The sequence below is a fragment of the Dendropsophus ebraccatus genome, chromosome 6 (genome assembly GCF_027789765.1).
Source record: "Dendropsophus ebraccatus isolate aDenEbr1 chromosome 6, aDenEbr1.pat, whole genome shotgun sequence".
Classification (NCBI taxonomy): domain Eukaryota; kingdom Metazoa; phylum Chordata; class Amphibia; order Anura; family Hylidae; genus Dendropsophus; species Dendropsophus ebraccatus.
In genome coordinates this window covers 98,209,069-98,231,370 of record NC_091459.1, presented here as the reverse complement: position 1 = coordinate 98,231,370, position 22,302 = coordinate 98,209,069, and the positions used below count along the sequence as shown (strand labels likewise).

The window sequence follows — 22,302 nt, the reverse complement described above, 5'->3', positions numbered from 1 at the left end:
CCAGCCACACGGTGTCACTAAAGAGAACAAATGAATAAAAATATAAGAAATATAAGAAGTATATTATTAACATGTAATACCTGCCATCTTTTAGGTACAACAGCCTAACCAAACAGCCTAAAGTAGAACAGCAGACTTTAATGGCGGTCAGGATAAGGAAAGATGCATATATAAGCAGGCTATGCTCTTCATTTATAGGGAAAAGTAAAAGGATTTATGAATTCAAGAGAGATGTCTATGTTATATGACAGGTGATGGGGAGAGTGCTCTATGCTGTATGGAAGGGGATAGGGGACAGTGGTCTATGCTGTATGGCAGGGGATAGGGGACAATGGTCTATGCTGTATGATGGATAGGGGACAGTGGTCTATGCTGTATGGCAGGGGATAGGGGACAGTGGTCTATGCTGTATGGCAGGGGATAGGGGACAGTGGTCTATGCTGTATGATGGATAGGGGACAGTGGTCTATGCTGTATGATGGATAGGGGACAGTGGTCTATGCTGTATGGCAGGGGATAGGGGACAGTGGTCTATGATGTATAATGGATAGGGGACAGTGGTCTATGCTGTATGGCAGGGGATAGGGGACAGTGGTCTATGCTGTATGATGGATAGGGGACAGTGGTCTATGCTTTATGGCAGGGGGGGGACCGTGATCTATGCTGTATGGCAGGGGATAGGGGGCAGTGGTCTATGCTGTATGGCAGGGGATAGGGGACAGTGGTCTATGCTGTATGATGAATAGGGGACAGTGGTCTATGCTGTATGATGAATAGGGGACAGTGGTCTATGCTGTATGGCAGGGGATAGGGGACAGTGGTCTATTCTGTATAATGGATAGGGGACCTGGCAGGCCTGTAGAAACAGTGAATGGTGCGGCTCAGCCTATAACTTGGCAGACAGTGAGAAACAATTCCGACCAGATAAGATGGGCTGCAGTAAAGAGATGCGTTTTCCAAGAAAGGACATGGACATATTCTTGTGTTATCAAGCATGGATAGGGTCCGACAGCATCCAAAGTATAGTTTCAAAAGCTTTATTAGCACATCAGGTACAGGCAGCGACGTTTCGACCTTGCGGTCTTTATCAAGCATACATACAAATGACATACCAGAGGTATATAAGTGCAAGTTCACAAGCTGTTAACCAATCAGTGCATAGGAGCAATCAAGGGTGGGAGGGGTGTGCGAGACACATGCTGACGCTGGTAAAGTGAAAAACGGAGCTCACCAAAGGCTATAATAAATAGTTCAAAGCTAAGGCCAAAGTCCAGTGGCTGTAGGATGTATATTTACGGGCATAGGTCATGCTGACCTCAGGAGTGCACCATTCAGCATGACCTATGCCCGTAAATATACATCCTACAGCCACTGGACTTTGGCCTTAGCTTTGAACTATTTATTATAGCCTTTGGTGAGCTCCGTTTTTACTATACAAGATGTCGGCATTGACATACTTGGGTAACCCGCTACCCCTACAGGACTTGTCAGCCTAGTTACTACCCGCCTAGTACGGTCCGTTACTTGTCTGCTCAGTGCCTAGGTTTTTAAGTACAACATTGCAGAACAGTGTGATCCGCTCTACATACTCTGCTCTGACCTGCTCCATGCCTCCTAACAGTAACACAGTGCTGTCATGATGTTGTGACGACACAGTGTTGATGTTTACATGTTACCTTGACAACCCACTCCGAGCCGACTTTCAGCCCGGCGTGGACGATAGAGGTACGTCACTTCCGGTGTGACGCGGCACCAGCGCGCGCTCTCCCCTGGACGCGATTCTTGTCAGCGCACACTCCGGGATGCTTGTTACTGATGAGATCCCTGGCCGGCCCCAAACTGTGGACATGGATCTGGCCCCTTTCAGGTGAATACGTCACTTCTACTCTGCTTTGTTTGGTTTCCCATTGCGGGATGCATTTGTTACTTGTTGACATATATGATATATGATGTATCTGATGTATACATTGAGTCTGATGCTCTTATGTATGACATACACGGAATACTCTTTTGATCAGAGTACTGTGCCCCATGTTTTTAACTTTACCAGCGTCAGCATGTGTCTTGCACACCCCTCCCGCCCTTGATTGCTCTTATGCACTGATTGGTTAACCGCTTGTGAACTTGCACTTATATACCTCTGGTATGTCATTTGTATGTATGCTTGATAAAGACCGCAAGGTCGAAACGTCGCTGCCTGTACCTGATGTGCTAATAAAGCTTTTGAAACTATACTTTGGATGCTGTCGGACCCTATCCATGCTAAATGTATCTATGGTTGGCTAATAGGATTGCTGTCCGTCTAGCGTGCATCCCTGTGGTAATCTAACCACCACTCTGAACTATTATCTACCGGTGCTGTTGGATCCCTGCTGAATTGATATTCTTGTGTTATGTCTAATCATACGCATACTGTTTTCAATCTGCGACCTCAAGAAGAAGCCTTGAAATGTCAAGACCAGTCTGACCCCCTTTAAAAAAAAATTAAAGAAAAAGGACTCCCAGAAATTTCCCTTCCCTCCATTTGTATTTGGGTCAGTATAAAAGATAACTTATTCCTATGTGACTGACAATGAATAAAGAAACTGACTTCTAGTTCACGTAACAATAGAATTCAGATCGTCTGATCAGGTCACAGTGTCTGTTCAGAAGGACTAAACAATGGATAAAAGCATATGAATAAAGAGCTTAGTAAGTTGTTAAACCGCCCACATCGTATATGCTGACCCAATTACTAATAGGGAGGGGGATATTTAGCTGGGGGCACTTTTAGTGCATAGATGGAATAGGCTTCTGGATCCATATACAGCTCCTTAATGTATTTCCTCCTTAATGTCACTTAGTTTCTCTCATTAATGTCCACTCATCTTCCACATCCTGACCAATATATTGCAGTTCTTTGTTTCCAAGTTGAGATTTTGAGATCTATTTATACCCCAGAAGAGATGTGATGGCTCTTGGAGCTACTAATGTCCTGGGAAACTCTACATCTGACTTGATGACTTAACTTAAATCTACATAGAAGGAAGTTTGGCGAATGCTTTTCTTCCCTTATCAGACCCTGATTTGTTGCATGTTACTGTGTATCCCTGTGACTCTCGCTATTATAATCTATGGGAGTTACAGAAAATGCTGATTTTAGAAAACAACCTAAAACTCTTGGGTTCTAATGCATAATCTATAATGGGTTCTTCCCATCAACCATATGCTCTTTACACTGATAACATTATAACCACCTTGCTGATGTTGTGTAGGCCCCCTTGTGTGGCAAAAGCAGCTCTAAACCATCAAGTCATGGACTCTACTAGGCCTCTATAGGGGTCCTGTGGTATATGGCAGATTCTTAGTCCTATAGGTGAGGTGAGGCTTCCATGGATCAGACTTTTTTTTTAGCTTATCCCAAAGATGCTTGATTGGATTGAGATATTGGACATCTGGGGCCATACCAAATACCTTGAACTCTTTACCATGTTCAAACCATTGTTAAACAATTATTGAAGTATGGCACAGCTCATTGTTCTGCAGATAGAGGCCAATGCCATTAGGAAATATTGTTGTCATGTGATGGTATACTTAGTCCAAGACTGCTTTATTCAAAAAACAGCACCGTTCTTTTCATCAGGTTGTTTCGGGTATTAAAACTCAGCTCTGTTCATTTCAATAAAACTTTATCTGAATACAAGAGTGACACTGTTTTGGGAAGAAAGCAGTAGCAATATAATCGAATAAAGTGAAAACTGTGGCAGAAAATGAAGAAAAATAAGTCTGTGGTTTTTTTTGTGAAACACCACCTTTAATAAAGACCAAAAAAATCTTACAGTCTTCGCTTATATATCTACACGTAAACATATATACTACAAAGCTAGTTTATAGTATACCTGGGTCTGCCTTTAATACATTATAACAGAATATGAAACCAATGTTATCCAATGGCCCCATTTACACGTCCGTACATCTATACGGGTCTGTGATCCGTGCCGCAAAAAAACTGACATTTTGTAATGCGGACCATTTTCTTGCACTGATCGCTGAGGTAATGATGTGTGAACGTAGTGCTCCGTGAAGCACGGAGCACTACAGATGCACATTCGGTAGTGTGGTCCGCGGCTACGGACTGCACTACGGGTGTGTGAATGTGGCCTAAGCTTAAAACTAAACAGAGACTTCTTGTTCTGTATGTGATGATAAGGAGGAGGCTGCTGCATATGGATAAGACTGCAGCACCTCAGCCCACCCCCACCAGGTCACAGAGCACATTAACAAACCCATTCTATATAAAGAATAGGGTCTGAAGATGTATATTGTGCCTATTATACACTAAACTGTTAACAACAGCTCAGGCAAGATGGCTGCCACCATAATAATATACTATAAGTATGAAAAATACATGGAAAGTACAATCCTCTTTTTGGATTTATTGTGAGGCATTAGTCAGAAACGTTCACATGGCAAGTCTATCTTCCATGCATTGGTGTCAGGATCTATTGCCAGGTGACATCAGGGCTTAGCTTTGGGGCAGAAGACAGAGGAGGCTGCTACTAAGAAAGTAGGGACACCGGGCCAGTCATGCTGATGGACATCTTAGAGAACGGAACAGGAACCTGACAGACCCCATCATAGTCAATGGAGAAACCTGACAGACCCCATCATAGTCAATGGAGAAACCTGACAGACCCCATCATAGTCAATGGAGAAACCTGACAGACCCCATCTTAGTCAATGGGGTCCATCAGCCACAGCTGGTGTCTGTCATGCGAATGATCTGGCACTGCCATTACTTATCTCTTTCTGTTTCCATGACAATATAGATAACTGGAAATACAAACAACACCTAATAAAGATTAAATACAAACTACAGTTTATGATGCGGATCCTGATTTTTGTAGGTACGATTCGTAGCAATGCAAAATAGAAAATACTGGACTATGACGGGAACAACACGATAAGACTTTTCTATGTTATTGTTTTCTGAGGCTTGTAAGCCATTGTACACCTGCAACCCTCTGCATGAATCTTGTTTCTGTAACCCAGAGGTACAGGGGGCAGCCGAGATATCTCAGCTGTATCTGGTAACCAACAGAGCAAAGAATGTCAGCCCAGCACATCCACTGCTATCCTGCAGCTGTAACCTGAGATAATCACGGCTGGGTTTATACTCTAATGCCTCTCGGTTTCATAACCATTTCCTCAACTGCATTTGCCAGAGAAGAGACAACAACGTGACTCTGCTAAACTTGGGAAGTCAAGCATGTTTGCTTTCTGCTGCAGGCTAAAATCCCATAGGCTACAGACATTCAACCATTTAATCCCAGAAGTGAATATCAACCTAGAATCTAGTTTTTGCTTTGAAGTAGAAATTTTACGAGACCAGAAGACGCATTGATGTGTGTATACTCTAGTAAGGGTTCCAGGACTGAGTGTATCCTTATGAAGAACCATAACTATTCCTCTATAGTTGATAGCCTTGGCTAGTATGTGAATAGTGAATTCGCCTTTATCAATGAAAACCTAATTACCATAAAAGATAAACTGCTTATAGCATGGAAATGGCGCAGAGGATGAAGGGAAGAAACTTACCTTCATACTCATCGCCCTGTGTGCTGTAGGAACATAAAAGCAGGTTAGATTCTCCTTCTAACTTTCCCTTTGAGAAATGTATGAATAATTTATAGTGTACTCACCATTTTTTTCAGATATCCATGGGTCAAATGTTGCAAGATTTTGGAAAATTTCTTGGCATGTTCCTTCTAGTCTTATTCTCCTTTACTATTGGACTGACACAATTGTATGACAAAGGATATACAGTCAGCGAGACCAAGGACTGTGTTGGGATCTTCTGTGAGCGCCAGAGCAATGACACTTTTCACTCGTAAGTCCTTTATTCTGGTTTTGCATCTTTGAAAAATTAATGGAAATAAAAAATTCTAATAATGTTGCTCATCTACTGTAATATGTGTACATTGGTGCGGATATATCATGTAGTATCATCAATTTTTCATGAGATGCCTATTCCAATATGTGCTAGGATTAGCCTAATGCTTGCATTGTTTAGTCACTATAGACAGCTATTTTATACCAAATCACTGATACAAGGGCACGGTAAAACAACAGATACCGGCAGGACGCAGTGACATGTCAAAAGTCTTGATTAGTCTGAGTGTTCAAACCCTGAGCGATAGCTAGAAAGAGTGGGGAGAGAAGCACTTTGTTCCCTGTTCTCTGTGCACACCGTTGAACCAGTCCCAGAGACGTATGGAGTCCATTTTGGTCACATGGCACAGGGCCAGGAGAGCCAGACTCTAACGATTGTACTTTTAATAATCCTTCTTTATTTTATTGCAATCATTTACATACATACAAGCATTGCAACATTTCAACCTCCACAAACATTAGCTGTTTTTTTTAACCTTTGTAGGGATTGAAATATTGTCGGGATCTCCTCTTATTTGTGTCCTTGCACTCCCACTGGAGTAAGCAGTGCGGCCTCCCCTTCTTTAGGCCTCTAGGTTCCAGTCACATGGTTGGTATTGTCTCAGAAGTATAACTTCAAGACGGAAATGAGTTCTCGATCACTGTCATCACATGCAAGCAAAACCTGCACATTGTTGCCTGTGTTGCCATAACATCTGCCAAATCTGTAGATCTTGATGCTAAACAATAGGTGCCATATATAGAGTGCAACTCGAGCATGCTCAAGTATCACCATTTGGCATTTGATTATCGGTGGCTGAAGAAGTTGTATGCAGCCCAATGGAGTCTGGGAAAACATGGATATAGCACTGTATCCATGGCTTCCTGGACTCCCGAGGGCTGCATCTAACTTCTTCAGCCCCTGGTATGCAAATGCCGAATGATCCCACTTGAGCATTGCCAAGTTGCGCTCATCTCTAGTGCTGTAATATTACTATAAGTGGTGCCATAAGACAAACTATGGTTTCCTGTGTTTTTGAGGACAAGTAACCGCATCGCCAGTCAGTGAGGGGAATGCCAAATGACAATCTCTATAATAATGTTTGCAGAGCTTAGGGTCATAGCCTGTGTCTGTGTCTCTCACATATTTATTTCTATTGATTGTGGAATACTCTGGAGCTTTTATGATAATGATTGTGCATGCTGATGGTGTAAGCGGAGGGATCACCAGTTATTTACCTACCTAATATTTTCTCCTGTTTTCTTCAGGTTTATTGGGACATGTTATGCTCTCTTCTGGTATATTTTCTCACTGGCACATGTAGCTCTCTTTGTGACCAGATTTAGCTACAATGACGAACTTCAGTCATTCGTGGGAGCATTAATAGTGGGAACCTACAATGTGGTGGTTGTGATTGTACTGACCAAGCTTCTCGTGGCTATGCTGCACAAAAGTTTCCAACTCATAGCTGTAAGTGTTTATGCTTTCATAGTCATTTAGAAGCAAATTTACCTATTATATTATATTTTCAAAAAAACAAAACAATCGGTAAAGAGGTTTTCTGGTCAAAACTTCAGAACTGGTCATTATCATATATCAGTTGGTGTCCGACACCCTGCACAACCACACAATTGGCCATTTGCCATGGTTGTAAAGGCCCTATTCCACGGAACGATTATTGGCCGTATTCGGAAGATAATTGTCCCGTGGAATAGAGTGCAACGATCAGCCGACATAGTTCGTGTTGGCTGATCGTTGCAGTCGCTTATTTTTTAGCATATTGAAAAACAAGCCACTGATACAGCAACGATCTTCTGCCGTCGCTCAGTTGAATAGGAACATCGGCAGCAGACGCTGCTGTATCCTATGGGCTGCCCAGACGATCAGCGATCACCCGGGCAGCCCCCCCGCAGCTTCCCGCCACCCCTCCCGCACTCACCCGCTCGCTGCAGCTGCGTAGAATAGCGGCAGCGAGCGGGGAAAGAGGAGCAAACGATTGCTGACAGTGCTCGTTTGCTCCTCTAGGCGGCCCGTGGAATAGGGCCATAACTCCATCTTACAAATTAGCAAAAGCAGGAAGCAGACAGCTCTGTACATTGTATAGTGGCCATAGTGGGCTACTGCAGCTCCTACTCACTTAAAATGGGAGTTGAGATACAGTAACCCAGAGAACAGAGCCACCTGCTTTGGCAGGGGTGTCGGCATCCCCCTGACCGAATATTGACGAACTATCTATCTATTCTGGTAATAGATCATCATCAAGTTTTGACTAGAGAACCCATGTAAGCCTATACATTACTTTTTAAAGTACACCCACAGATGTTTGATTAGGTTGAGAATTTGAACTTTTCACTTAAAGGGGTTGGCCACTTCATAGTAAAATTGTTCAGTGTACATTATTAGTAAGTGTATTCACAGACTTACTGACAGCAGCTCCCTGTGTACCTCATAGAGCCAAAATCAGACTCCTTTCCTTCAGGCTGTGGTGTCCTGCTCTATGGTGAGTCTGTCCATAAGATGGCTGACATGGAGGGGCATGTGACCATGCCCCGCCCCCAGTGTCCTCCATAGGCATATACAGTCTCAAGGGTGGACGCTGGGGGGGGGGGGTACATGGTCACATGCTTCTCCGTGTCGGCCATCTTATGGACAGTATTCCCACAGAGCAGAGCAGCACAGCCTGGAGCAGAGGAGTCTGATTTTAGCCCTATGAGGTACACAGGAGCTGCTGTTAGTAAGGGCTGTGAGTAAAGTTACTAATACTGTACACTGAAAAATTTAACTTTAACATGGCCAACCCCTTTAATTTTCTTAAGTGTAGATAACCTAGGAACAGGATCTAGAAGTATATTTTCACATACAGTATAACCAATCATAGGACATGATGTGGACATATCTTCTTTTTAGTGTAATAATTAACCTCCTTTCTAAAATAAATTCTAGATAAACAGAGAGCAGATTAAATAAACTTCACTGTACAGTTAGCATCTTGACTTGCACCTTTTTGCGCAGTTTGTTGGCTATATTGATGAAGATTTTTTTGGATGGAGCAAATGGACAGTGTGAAGAAAATTGTGTCACTGAGATTTGGATTAAAAAAGACATTGCGCTTCCAAAATGGAACCTTTCAGAAACCTTAAGTAGAGCGATTTGGAATGAAGAAATTGCAATTCACATAGCCTTTGTACCAAATATACTCTGACTCTGTGCTTCTGTTATTGAAGAGACCTTGAAGATGTCATTTCTGTTCACACTCAGCTGACAGTATGAGCACTTTGTTGCATTGAATACTATTTTTGAGAAAAGAAAAGTCTTTTTATTCAGTCAATGGCTTCCAGTGTTTTGTTTTAAAATATCCAAGGTCAAACTAGCTGCGCAGATAACCTTGGGTGCTTTATTTCTAAGTCCTAACGTCTTTCAGTGTCTGAGCTCTTTGTATCTTTGGCCTCCTAGAACCATGAGGATAAAGAGTGGAAGTTTGCCCGGGCCAAGCTGTGGCTGAGCTATTTTGATGACAAATGTACGCTCCCTCCACCTTTCAACATTCTCCCATCTCCCAAGACTATTTGCTATTTGTTTAACAGTCTGAGTAAGTGGATCTGTTCCCATACTCCATCAGGAAGAGTCAAGCGACAGAATAGTCTTAAGGTAAGACTGGTAATCATTTCTTAAACTATCCCAGACAGAGTTATATCCATATAATGCCCTAACCTTAGATAAGAGACTAAGCTAACCCTCCAAGAATTCTAGCAATATGCATTATATTAAAACAGTAGGAATGCAACATTGAAGAAGCGGACACCAGAGTATTTTATTGGCTATGATAACATCCCCTGTGCGGAATGTGCAGAATTCTTTAAGAGACAGCTAAAAATATTTTGTTTTCCAACTGCCCGACAGTTTTTTATGCACAGTACATGGATGTATACAGCTCCAATAATATGAATGTATACTCACATCCAATTATTTTAATGTATACTCACCTCCATTTATATGAATCTATACACACCAGGTACATGGTTTAGGTTCTCTCATTTACCCGTGCATATACTGTAGCTATAGCTAAGCCCTATTCACATGTCCTGTAATTTGTCCTGGTCTCGCCATTGCTAGAGACAGAATTCCCCTGAGAGCAGGCAGTAGACAGCAGATTGCAGGCAGTGTGACACCTAGTGGCCAAGACTTTAGAGACGTTTTTTTTTTTTAGTAAATTAAGTCATTTACCAATATTCAGGAATTAGACTGGATATTAAATGGAGGGAAGTTGTTTGAAACAAACATCTAAGGGAGTACTGCAGAGAATTCAACTTACTTTTCAAATCAATTTGTAAGTGACCCATATATATATATATATATATATATATACACACACAACTCAAGCCTTCCAGTACTTATCAGCTGCTGTACGCCCTACAGGAAGTGGTGTATTCTTTCTAGTCTGATATGGTGCTGTCTGCTGCTATCTCTGTCCATGACAGAAACTGTCTAAAGCAGGAGAGGATTTCTATGGGGACTGACTACTGCTCTGGACAGTTTCTGACATAGGCAGAGATAGCAGCAGACAGCACCATATCAGACTGGAAAGAATATACCGCTTCCTGTAGGACATACAGCAGCTGATAAATACTGGAAAGCCTGAGTTTTTTTTTATAGAAGTACTGTAATTTACAAATCTGTATAACTTTTTGACACCAGTTTTTCCTCTGTGGTCAGAGACAGGTTTAGGTTTATGGTCAACAGTCTGGGTAGGCAGTATGGGAAAGGGGATCAGTCAAAGAAAAGTTGGGATAGAGATCATATACAGGATAGAGAACAATAGACAGGATTGGAACCTTTGCTCAGGCAAGGAAGGAGCAGGTGTGTTTGCTAGGAATTAGTGCTGGTCAAGGACAGATTTTAAGTGTGGTTGCCTACCATACAGGCAGGCTTGGTGACAGACACCAGAAGCCGAAGGAGAAGGAGACGCAGGCCTGGTTTATGTGAAAGCAGGAGAGACAGGTATCTGTCTGTCAGGTGGCATCACATGTTACCAATGCTACAAAAGTCAAGCCAAAGGGCCTTATTACACGGACTGATAATCTGCGAATTAAGCCGATTTAGCAGATTATTGCTCTGTGTAATGCTGGATTAACACGGAACGATTATCGTTCGAATTTGCACGATAACGATCGAATTCGAACGATAATCGTACGTGTAAACGCAGTGAACGATCGAACGACGAGCGAGAAATCGTTCAATTTGATCTTTTATCTTGTTCTTAAATCGTCGTTCGTCGTTCGCAATAAATTCGCGGATCTCTCCGTGTAAACAGTCGTCGTGCGAAAGTCCAGCCGCCCGGCCCCCCGCCCGCAGCCCGGCCCCCCCGCCCGCAGCCCGGACCCCCGCTCGCAGCCCGGACCCCGCTCATCCGCGACCGCCCCCCCGCTCATCCGCAGCCCCCTGCGCCGCCCCAATCACCACCCCCGCCACCCAGATCGTCACCCCCGCCGCCGCTCCGATCGCCCCCGCTGCTTCGGCCACGAGCATACGTTACCTGCTCCGCGTAGCAGGTCTTCGAAATCCCTGGCTCCTGCTCCTGCTCAGCACTGATTGGCTGAAGAGGAGCCGTTTGAAATTCCCGGCTCCCCTCTTCAGCCAATCAATGCACGGCAGCATCGGATCGGAGTGGCAGGGGCAGATTGTGCGGTCGGGCCAATTATCGTTTCGTGTAAACCCAGCATTAGGGTCCATTTACACAGACAGATTATCTGACATACATTTGAAGCCAAAGCCAGAAACAGACTATAAACCAGGGGTGGGGAACCTTTTCCATGTCGAGGGCCGGTCGGGCATTAATAAAATCATTCGAGGGCCGCATACCGTGCGCGGCAGTTAGTAGCGGGGGTTTGCAGCACCCAGGACAAGGCATAGTATTGTTCCCCTAGTGCCCCTGCTATTGTAGTTAACCCCCAGTGATGCCCCTTGTAGTCTAGTTAACCCCCAAGTCATGTCCCTGGTAGCCTAGTTAACCCCCATCAGGCATGTCCCTGGTAGCCTAGTTATTCCCCCCCCATCAGTCATGTCTCTGGTAGCCTAGTTGTCCCCCCCATCAGTCATGTCCCTGGTAGCCTAGTTATTCCCCCCCCATCAGTCATGTTTCTGGTAGCCTAGTTGTCTCCCCCATCAGTCATGTCCCTGGTAGCCTAGTTGTCTCCCCCATCAGTCATGTCCCTTGTGGCCTAGTTATCCCCCCCATCAGTCATGTCCCTGGTAGCCTAGTTGTCCCCCCCCATCAGTCATGTCCCTGGTAGCCTAGTTATTCCCCCCCCCCCCCAATCAGGCATGTCCCTGGTAGCCTAGTTAACCCCCATCAGTCATGTCCCTGGTAGCCTAGTTGTCCCCCCCCCCCCCCATCAGTTATGTCCCTGGTAGCCTAGTTATTCCCCCCCCCCCCATCAGTCATGTCTCTGGTAGCCTAGTTATTCCCCCCCCCATCAGTCATGTCCCTGGTAGCCTAGTTGTCCCCCCCATCAGGCATGTCCCTGGTAGCCTAGTTGTCCCCCCCATCAGTCATGTCCCTGGTAGCCTAGTTGTCCCCCCCCCCCATCAGTCATGTCCCTGGTAGCCTAGTTGTCCCCCCCCCCCCATCAGTCATGTCCCTGGTAGCCTAGTTGTCCCCCCCCCCATCAGTCATGTCCCTGGTAGCCTAGTTGTCCCCCCCATCAGTCATGTCCCTGGTAGCCTAGTTGTCCCCCCCTCAGTCATGTCCCTGGTAGCCTAGTTGTCCCCCCCATCAGTCATGTCCCTGGTAGCCTAGTTGTCCCCCCCCATCAGTCATGTCCCTGGGATCCTAGTTAACCCCCAAATAAAAAAATAAACATCCCACTCACCTTACCTCCGCTCCCACGCAGTCCAGGTCCTCTTCTCTCCCAGGTCCTCTGTGCCGGTCTTCTCCTGCAGGCGGCGCGCGATGAAATGACGTCATCGCGCGCGGCCCGCAAGAGACTAAAGACACGCGCCGCTCTAGTGGGGAAGAAGCCGGCACAGACAGCATCCTCCTGTGTCCGCCAGATGTCACAGACACCGGAGGATGCGGTGTATGCCGGCTTCTTCCCCAGCAGAGCGGCGAGCATCACAGGGGAGCTGCGGGCCGCATCGGGAGGTCTCAGGGGCCGGATGCGGCCCGCGGGCCGGAGGTTCCCCACCCCTGCTATAAACAGAGATCAGATCATAAAGGAAAGACTAAGTTTTCTCCTCTTTTCAAATCCATTCCTGGCCTTGGCTTCAAATCATTGGCAGATAATCTGTCAGATAATCTTTCTGTGTAAATGGACCCCAAGAAAGACAAGGTCAGCTAAAGAAACAATTATCAGCTGATAGTTGTAGTTTAAAACTTGCTTAAAAATCATTGACCACCCTCCAGGCTGGTCACTGTGTAAAAGTAATAAAGTTCATACTTACCTATTGATTTTTGAGCTATGTATAGACTCGGTAAGTAAGCGCCAATCTAGGAGATCGGCACTTGCTTACTGGGAAATGGCAGGTCTTCTAATACGGCCCAAAGTCTCATCCAAAAAGGACAGACACCCCTCTTTAGACCACTGTTTCAGCAATCTTTCGCTTTCCTTATCAATACATAGCAGTCCGAGATAATTTTAATGCAGCCCTGCAAGATACTGGTTTTCAGCTGTGTAGGAGTATCATTCATGGGAAAACAGTATGCAACTTACCCTGACCGAGATAGATTCCCCATGTAAGTCAATTGGAATTTCTTGGTCGCAGGCGCAGAGAACAACAAGGCAAGCGCTTAGCTGCACTTCTCTCCCCAGTCAGACCCGAACTATTAAACTTTTGACATGTCACTACAACATTTGAAAAGGTTTTTATAGTGACATGTACACATGAACAAATACTCTGTATGCAATATAAAACAGAGAAACTATTCGTCAACTAAATCACCAACTGGGTATTACCAGATGGAGGCATGATTCTTCACTGTCTGACACTATTGTCTTTGATTGGATAGTCTCAGACAGTGTAGGGACACGCCCCCTCTGGCAACACCTAGTTGGCCATTTAGTTATACTTTCATAGTAAGAATGACAGAGGAATGACACAACATGGAACTAGAAGAAATATGCTCCAGAATTGTTATTTCATGGGGAATTACAGGCATTTACCATAACAGACAGGAGAGGCCATGGGTCCTCTTTATTTGCTGTCTAAAAAATATATATACAACAAATTCAACCACTAGCTAACAGCCAAGGCAACAAAATCATAGTATTTTATCTAGTGTCAGAATTTTAACATCAGAACAAATCTTTTTTCATCACTGGCACAATCAGAGGTGAGGTTTCTCTCTCTTTTTTATTCTTTTGCATGTATATGAGACTAAAGAACATTACAGAGCCCATGCATCTTTGCATGTAAAGAGCAGATGCTCCTGTATAGTGCTCCTTTTTAATTTTATAAGGTGCATGTCAGGATAAAAACAAAAACAAAACTATAAAACTTTGCTCATGAAAGCTAGAAGGATTATAAACCTTCTGTGGAAATACAATACCTGCCCATAAAACACTTCCCTGTAATCAAAGGTAAAAAAAAACACAACAAAGACATTATATAGACAGGATCACTTGTGAAACACAACACCAGCTTCTCCACTGTTTTCAATTACAAACACCATAGAACACTTCTTTATACCCTCATTTCTTCTTCTTTAGCATCCTAGCTGGTGGAGGCTGCCCATGAAGTTATTTCCTTCACAGCCTGTTCCAATGTTGTATACATTTCACATAAAAACACCAATGCCTCGCCACTGACATCTCATCCCAGTTCTATAAAGCTTGTAGATAGACACAGGATAAGGAACTGTAACTAAACAGATTACATTATTACTAGTTTATGAATAAAAACAGCACATTTCTAGGAGACTAAACTGTATTTATGTGCATTGATGCTGTGAGGACCCAACTATTAGTTCTGGTAAGGACTGATTTTTTTTCAACACAATTTTTTTTTTATATAACCAGCAATGTACACAGGCGTATAGAGCCAAATAAACAGAATGGGATCCAAATATAATATACTTTTATTAAAGTTGATGTCCGAATGTAGGTGCTGATTTATTTAATAATTATAAGGGAGCTTGGCTTTTCTGTCTTGATGAATTATATATTTCTGGTTACATGCAGCAACCACTAGGGGGAGCTAAGTGCATGTGGGTTTATATAGCTGGTTTAACTCAATGGGCACTGTATAAATCTGCAATCAGTAAGCTCTCATAGCATTGACACTAATACCTAGTTGTAGGTATGCCATTGCTGTAATATGGTCTGTTTGGTGCAAATAAAAATACATAGTAGTTTAGAAGAAATTGGTGGGGGTTGGGGTGCTGAGATCTCCACTAATAACTGAAATTAATATGATAGTGGCACCAGGGGCGTAGCTAATGTCTCCTGGGCCCTGGTGCGAGAGGCCAACTTGGGCCCCCCCCCCCTCCTTTCACGACCAAGTGATGCTATTGGTGTGTATATATATATATATATATATATATATATATATATATATATATATAAAAAAAAAAAAAAAAAAAAAAAGATCTCCGAACATCTATTGGTAGTGATGGCAGTCGCTCCGTTTGTAAAAGCGCACGCGCGGTCCCGTGGCACTGTCTGTGAGCTATGACGCCCATCCTGACGAGTCCTTTGAGCGCACCCCTCCGCGCATGAGTAGAGCCTTTGTTTACAAACTGGAACCACACGCGGAGGAGTAGCGGTTTATTCAGGATATCGGGTGAGGGACTACCTCCTTCCATTAACCCTTCTGTATATATGAACTTGATTTATTATGAATTATATGGACGCTGCTGCATCTCTAAAGGATCGGACTTTATTTTTAGGGTTAATCACTATCACTTTACACTATACTATGTTTATAATGGGATTATGTACACTGTAATATACATTTCTGCGGATTGTTTATATAATCATGTAATTATGATGTCACTGATGATGGGCTGAGCTTATGGACTTTAAATACCAGCCCCTTCCTTCACATGTGTATGTGTTGCTTGAAAAAGGTTTCATCGAGAAACTGAAACGTTGTATTGCACATTATGGGTGAATAAAACCACTGTTTTTTCACTATTTTTGGAGTGCCGCCTTCCTATCTATTGCTTATATATATATATATATATATATATATATACATACACACACACACCAAGACAGATATTACCACTAACACCAGCATATTGGAAGAGAAAGTATTATCACCGTACATATTACTGCCATACTGTTACCGACCAAATCCTGTATACTGAGACCTATATTACCAGTAATACCAGTATATAGGAAGGAAACATTACTGCCACACCACAACCATCACCACCATATTGTTACTGACCAAATCCAGTACACTAAATCACCTCATCCAGTCATATAGAGGTGGCCCCAGCTTTACATAGGCTCTATACACCATATACATTACAGTGCAGATATATTAGGTGACTCACAGGGGGACGTCTTCTCTGATCGGAGTTCTTCCCTTTTCATCTTCTTCTCCATCTGCCCAGGGCCGTTATGAGAACTTCTCCGAGCCACGAATCCACAGAATCTGCCAGACAGACATATTAGTCTCCTCACTCTGGCACCATCCTCATCTATATACACACTGCACATCTGTATTGTCCCCTTTACACACTCCTTTAGTGGGTAGCCCTGACTCTATGTGACCCCCTAATAATATATGCCCCCCTCTGTGTATTCCCTCTCCCCCTATGTTGCCCCCCCCAAATAGATGGCCCCTCTCCCCCCATGTTGCCCTCCTTATAGATGGCCCCCTCTCCCCCCACCCTCCCTTATAGATGGCCTCCTCTCCCCCCTCCATATAGATGGCCCCCTTTACCCCCTCCCTTATAGATGGCCCCCTCTCTCCTCACCCTCCCTTATGGATGGCCCCCTCTCCCCCCACCCTCCCTTATAGATGGCCCCCTCTCCCCCCTTCCCTTATAGATGGTCCGCTTCCCCCCCCCTCCCTTATAGATGGTCCCCTTCCCCCCCTCCCTTATAGATGGTCCCCTTCACCCCCTCCCTTATAGATGGTCCCCTTCACCCCCCCTCCCTTATAGATGGTCCCCTTCACCCTCCTGCCTTATAGATGGTCCCCTTCACCCCCCCTCCCTTATAGATGGTCCCCTTCACCCCCCCTTCCTTATAGATGGTCCCCTTCACCCCCCCCTCCCTTATAGATGGTCCCCTTCACCCCCCCTCCCTTATAGATGGCCCCCTTCACCCCCCTCCCTTATAGATGGCCCCCTTCACCCCCCCCCTCCCTTATAGATGGTCCCCTTCACCCCCCCTCCCTTATAGATGGCCCCCTTCACCCCCCTCCCTTATAGATGGTCCCCTTCACCCCCCCTCCCTTATAGATGGTCCCCTTCACCCTTCCCCCTTATAGATGGTCCCCTTCACCCCCCCCTTATAGATGGTCCCCTTCACCCCCCCCCCCTCCTCCCTTATAGATGGTCCCCTTCACCCCCCCTCCTCCCTTATAGATGGTCCCCTTCACCCCCCCTCCCTTATAGATGGTCCCCTTCACCCCCCCCTCCCTTATAGATGGTCCCCTTCACCCCCCCCCTCCCTTATAGATGGTCCCCTTCACCCCCCCCCCCCCTTATAGATGGTCCCCTTCACCCCCCCTCCCTTATAGATGGTCCCCTTCACCCCCCCTGCCTTATAGATGGTCCCCTTCACCCCCCCTCCCTTATAGATGGTCCCCTTCACCCCCCCCTCCCTTATAGATGGCCCCCTCTCCCCCCCCTCCCTTATAGATGGTCCCCTTCACCCCCCCTCCCTTATAGATGGTCCCCTTCACCCCCCCTCCCTTATAGATGGCCCCCTTCACCCCCCTCCCTTATAGATGGCCCCCTTCACCCCCCCCTCCCTTATAGATGGTCCCCTTCACCCCCCCTCCCTTATAGATGGCCCCCTTCACCCCCCTCCCTTATAGATGGTCCCCTTCACCCCCCCTCCCTTATAGATGGTCCCCTTCACCCCCCCCCTTATAGATGGTCCCCTTCACCCCCCCTCCTCCCTTATAGATGGTCCCCTTCACCCCCCCTCCTCCCTTATAGATGGTCCCCTTCACCCCCCCTCCTCCGTTATAGATGGTCCCCTTCACCCCCCCTCCCTTATAGATGGTCCCCTTCACCCCCCCCCCCTCCCTTATAGATGGTCCCCTTCACCCCCCCTCCCTTATAGATGGTCCCCTTCACCCCCCCTCCCTTATAGATGGCCCCCTTCACCCCCCTCCCTTATAGATGGTCCCCTTCACCCCCCCTCCCTTATAGATGGTCCCCTTCACCCCCCCCCCCTATAGATGGTCCCCTTCACCCCCCCCCCCCTTATAGATGGTCCCCTTCACCCCCCCTCCTCCCTTATAGATGGTCCCCTTCACCCCCCCCCTCCCTTATAGATGGTCCCCTTCACCCCCCCTCCCTTATAGATGGTCCCCTTCACCCCCCCTCCCTTATAGATGGTCCCCTTCACCCCCCCTTATAGATGGTCCCCTTCACCCCCCTCCCTTATAGATGGTCCCCTTCACCCCCCTGCCTTATAGATGGTCCCCTTCACCCCCCCTCCCTTATAGATGGTCCCCTTCACCCCCCTCCCTTATAGATGGCCCCCTCTCCCCTCCCTCCCTTATAGATGGTCCCCTTCACCCCCCCCTCCCTTATAGATGGTCCCCTTCACCCCCCCTCCCTTATAGATGGCCCCCTTCACCCCCCTCCCTTATAGATGGCCCCCTTCACCCCACCTCCCTTATAGATGGTCCCCTTCACCCCCCCTCCCTTATAGATGGCCCCCTTCACCCCCCTCCCTTATAGATGGTCCCCTTCACCCCCCCTCCCTTATAGATGGTCCCCTTCACCCCCCCCCCCCCTTATAGATGGTCCCCTTCACCCCCCCCTTATAGATGGTCCCCTTCACCCCCCTCCTCCCTTATAGATGGTCCCCTTCACCCCCCCCTCCTCCCTTATAGATGGTCCCCTTCACCCCCCCTCCCTTATAGATGGTCCCCTTCACCCCCCCCTCCCTTATAGATGGTCCCCTTCACCCCCCCCTCCCTTATAGATGGTCCCCTTCACCCCCCCCTCCTCCCTTATAGATGGTCCCCTTCACCCTTCCTCCCTTATAGATGGTCCCCTTCACCCCCCCTCCCTTATAGATGGTCCCCTTCACCCCCCCTCCTCCCTTATAGATGGTCCTTTTCACCCCCCCCTTCCTCCTCCCTTATAGATGGTCCCCTTCACCCCCCCTCCTCCCTTATAGATGGTCCCCTTCACCCCCCCCCCTCCTCCCTTATAGATGGTCCCCTACACCCCCCCCCTCCTCCCTTATAGATGGTCCCCTTCACCCCCCCTCCCTTATAGATGGTCCCCTTCACCCCCCCCTCCCTTATAGATGGTCCCCTTCACCCCCCCTCCCTTATAGATGGTCCCCTTCACCCCCCCTCCTCCCTTATAGATGGTCCCCTTCACCCCCCCCTCCTCCTTTATAGATGGTCCCCTTCACCCCCCCCTCCTCCCTTATAGATGGTCCCCTTCACCCCCCCCTCCTCCCTTATAGATGGTCCCCTTCACCCCCCCTCATCCCTTATAGATGGTCCCCTTCACCCCCCCCCCTCCTCCCTTATAGATGGTCCCCTTTCCCCCCACCCTCATAGATGCCCCCCTCTTTCCCCCCACCCGTACAGGCTGATAAAAAACAAAACTTAACTCACCTGACAACGCGCTCCCACGTTGATCCTCACTCCTTCGGTCTGTCCCCGGCTGCTGCGCGGCTGCCGGGGGTGTCGCGTCTTATCCCCGGCAGCGCGCGCATCCCAGAGCTCCATGCGCGCAGCAACCGGAAGTCAGGGCCCAAGGCGCGCAGGGAGCTCTGGGATGCGTGCGCTGCCGGGGATAAGACGCGACATCCCCGGCAGCTGCGCAGCAGCCGGGGGAAGACAGAGTCGGACTCTTGTGACCGCAAGCAAAACAATGCTTGCGGTCACAAGAGTGATTGAAAGGGAGGGCCTTGCGGGGCCCTGAGGGCCCCGGGGCCCCCCTTTGTGGCGGGCCCGGTCACGGCGGCGACCCCCGTGACCACGGTGGCTACGCCACTGAGTGGCACTCAGGGCCGATTCTGGGGTCTCTGCCGCCTGAGGCAAACCTCAGGCGGCCGCCCCCGAGTGATGGCCGGCATCGCCCCCCTCTGACGTCCCCCCCCCCCCCAGCCAGCCGCTAACCTGTCCCACGCCGCAGCCGGCCCGCGCTCTCCGCTGTCTCCACATCCCGTCAGGTCCCGCGACGTCACCCTGCAGCTGTCACGGACCTCCAGGCTGTGGTGAGTGAGTGGGGTGATCGGGTCACGCGGGGCGGACCCGCGCGACCCGATCACCCCAGCACTTCCCCCACCGACCCCGGGCACTCACCACAGCCTGGAGGTCCGTGACAGCTGTAGGGTGACATCGCGGGACCTGACGGGATGTGGAGAGCGCGGGCGACGGGACAGGTGAGCGGCCGCTGTCATTTTTGTAAAGTGATACTTAACAAAAATGACAGCAGGGGGGACATAATGCCGCCGCCTGCCGGACCGCAAAGTATGCCGCCTGAGGCGGAAGGCTCATTCCGCCTCATGGCAGAAGCGGGCCTGGTGGCACTCAACAGAATACCAAGCCCATGGCTGCTTGTCACCACTCTGCTCTGCTCGGAGCAATGTATGAATTCACAGAAGGTCCATAGAAAGTCTCTTCTAACTCTAATGGGGTCCATCACAGTGAGCGCTACTGTAGATAGATACAACACCACATAAAGCCCTAGAAAGGTTATTCTAGCACAGCACTGGTAGGGACGTTTAGTTCATTGGTGGCCAGTGTCTACAGACATGCATAGCTACATACTGGACATGTGTGCTTTTATTGCTTTCTATATAACTTGGTCATGTACTGTGAAGCTTAGAGCATTTTATGCCAATTTTACATGATCATAATACAGCCATACTACATGAGTCTGCGGTGATCTAAGTTTAGTTCTAAAGAACAGTGGGGGGGGGGGGGGGGGGGTCCAAGTTTTGAGGCCATAATAAGGAAGCTAAAAAGTGGATGACATAGTAGGTTGACTCACTTGTCTGTAGACTACTCATTTGTCTGTGGCTTAGAGTTCTCCATTTCTTCTTAGTATAGTCATAATAATCACTGTTATATATCAGAGTAACACAGTTGCTCACACTGTAAGACGTTGTGAGACGTGGTTGAATACTGTCTGAATAATTAATTTTGGTGTTGGAGCTTCTTGTAGACCCTGGCAGTGGTCATAGCTGAGATATTTATAAGCAACCTGTAGTCAGATATTTGTATCAACTATAAGGATGACTGAACGCAATGAACTGAGCTTTGTAACAATGTAGCAGTAAACATTACACATTTTTCATTGTAAAAATGATATCATGTCCATGAGAAGTAGAAGCATAGGAATACATAGAGAGAATTCTAATGGAATAGTGTAGGAGCATCACTGCATCATGAGCCTGTAATCCCACTACATACGCCCTCCTACTAATGTCCCAGTTTTGCACCAATTCAGAATTTTAACCCATACATCATATACGCCTGTTGATAACAGGATTCCACTATGTATTTCATGGGTATCTGGTAAACCTTATAATGCCCAAATTACAGGATGTTTTTTCTTTTGACAAATAAAGATCAGAACCACGTGCAGAAAATGAAAAAGTCGTTGATATTGTTTCACAAAGAATAAGTACATTTTCAGGCAATCTGGTGTAATGAAAGGATAACTACATCAAACATTAACCATTTAGATTATCAAATAAACAAATTGGGGTAGATTCATAAAAGTGTGAGAATTTGATCATAGTTTGCATAGGTGCACAGTATAAGATTGATGCCAGGCTTGACAAGGGGGTGTGGTTTATTGGTAAGTGTTAAAGGGGTTATCCAGCATTAGAAAAAGCACAGCTACTTTCTTGTAAAATCAGCACCACCCCTGTCCTCAGGTTGTGTGTGGTATTACAGTTTACCTTTATTCAGTTCATCTAAACTTTAGGCTGTGTACCCACATTTTCAGCTTTGTTCCATTTCTTTGGTTACATAATAAGAACCTAGATTATGTGGGCTATGCAATTTTGACTAAATTGACTGTCTGGGCTTTGGCTTGTGTTTTGGCAGGCTTCATCAGATTGTTTAAGACAAGAAAAATACCTGCAATAACACTGATCACAAGTCAAAAAGGCTTGGGTATTCAATCAGTGATGCAAGGAACTTCAATTGGAGACAAGCCAGTAAACCAAATGTCTAAAAAGAAAGATATTCTAGAAAAGCGTCCAATTAAAAAAATTCCAGTC

General features: G+C 46.6%; 1 protein-coding gene across 2 annotated transcripts in view; it reads left to right on the top strand.

Moving 5' to 3' along the window:
- TRPC1 (transient receptor potential cation channel subfamily C member 1) overlaps positions 1-22,302 on the top strand; it is a 61,385-nt gene that overhangs the window by 34,889 nt on the left and 4,194 nt on the right. For both annotated transcript variants that reach the window (XM_069975407.1, XM_069975406.1), the window contains 3 exons: positions 5,694-5,869; positions 7,180-7,381; positions 9,365-9,559. In XM_069975407.1, the coding sequence (XP_069831508.1) occupies positions 5,694-5,869; positions 7,180-7,381; positions 9,365-9,559 (573 nt within the window). The remainder of the gene's footprint in view (positions 1-5,693; positions 5,870-7,179; positions 7,382-9,364; positions 9,560-22,302) is intronic.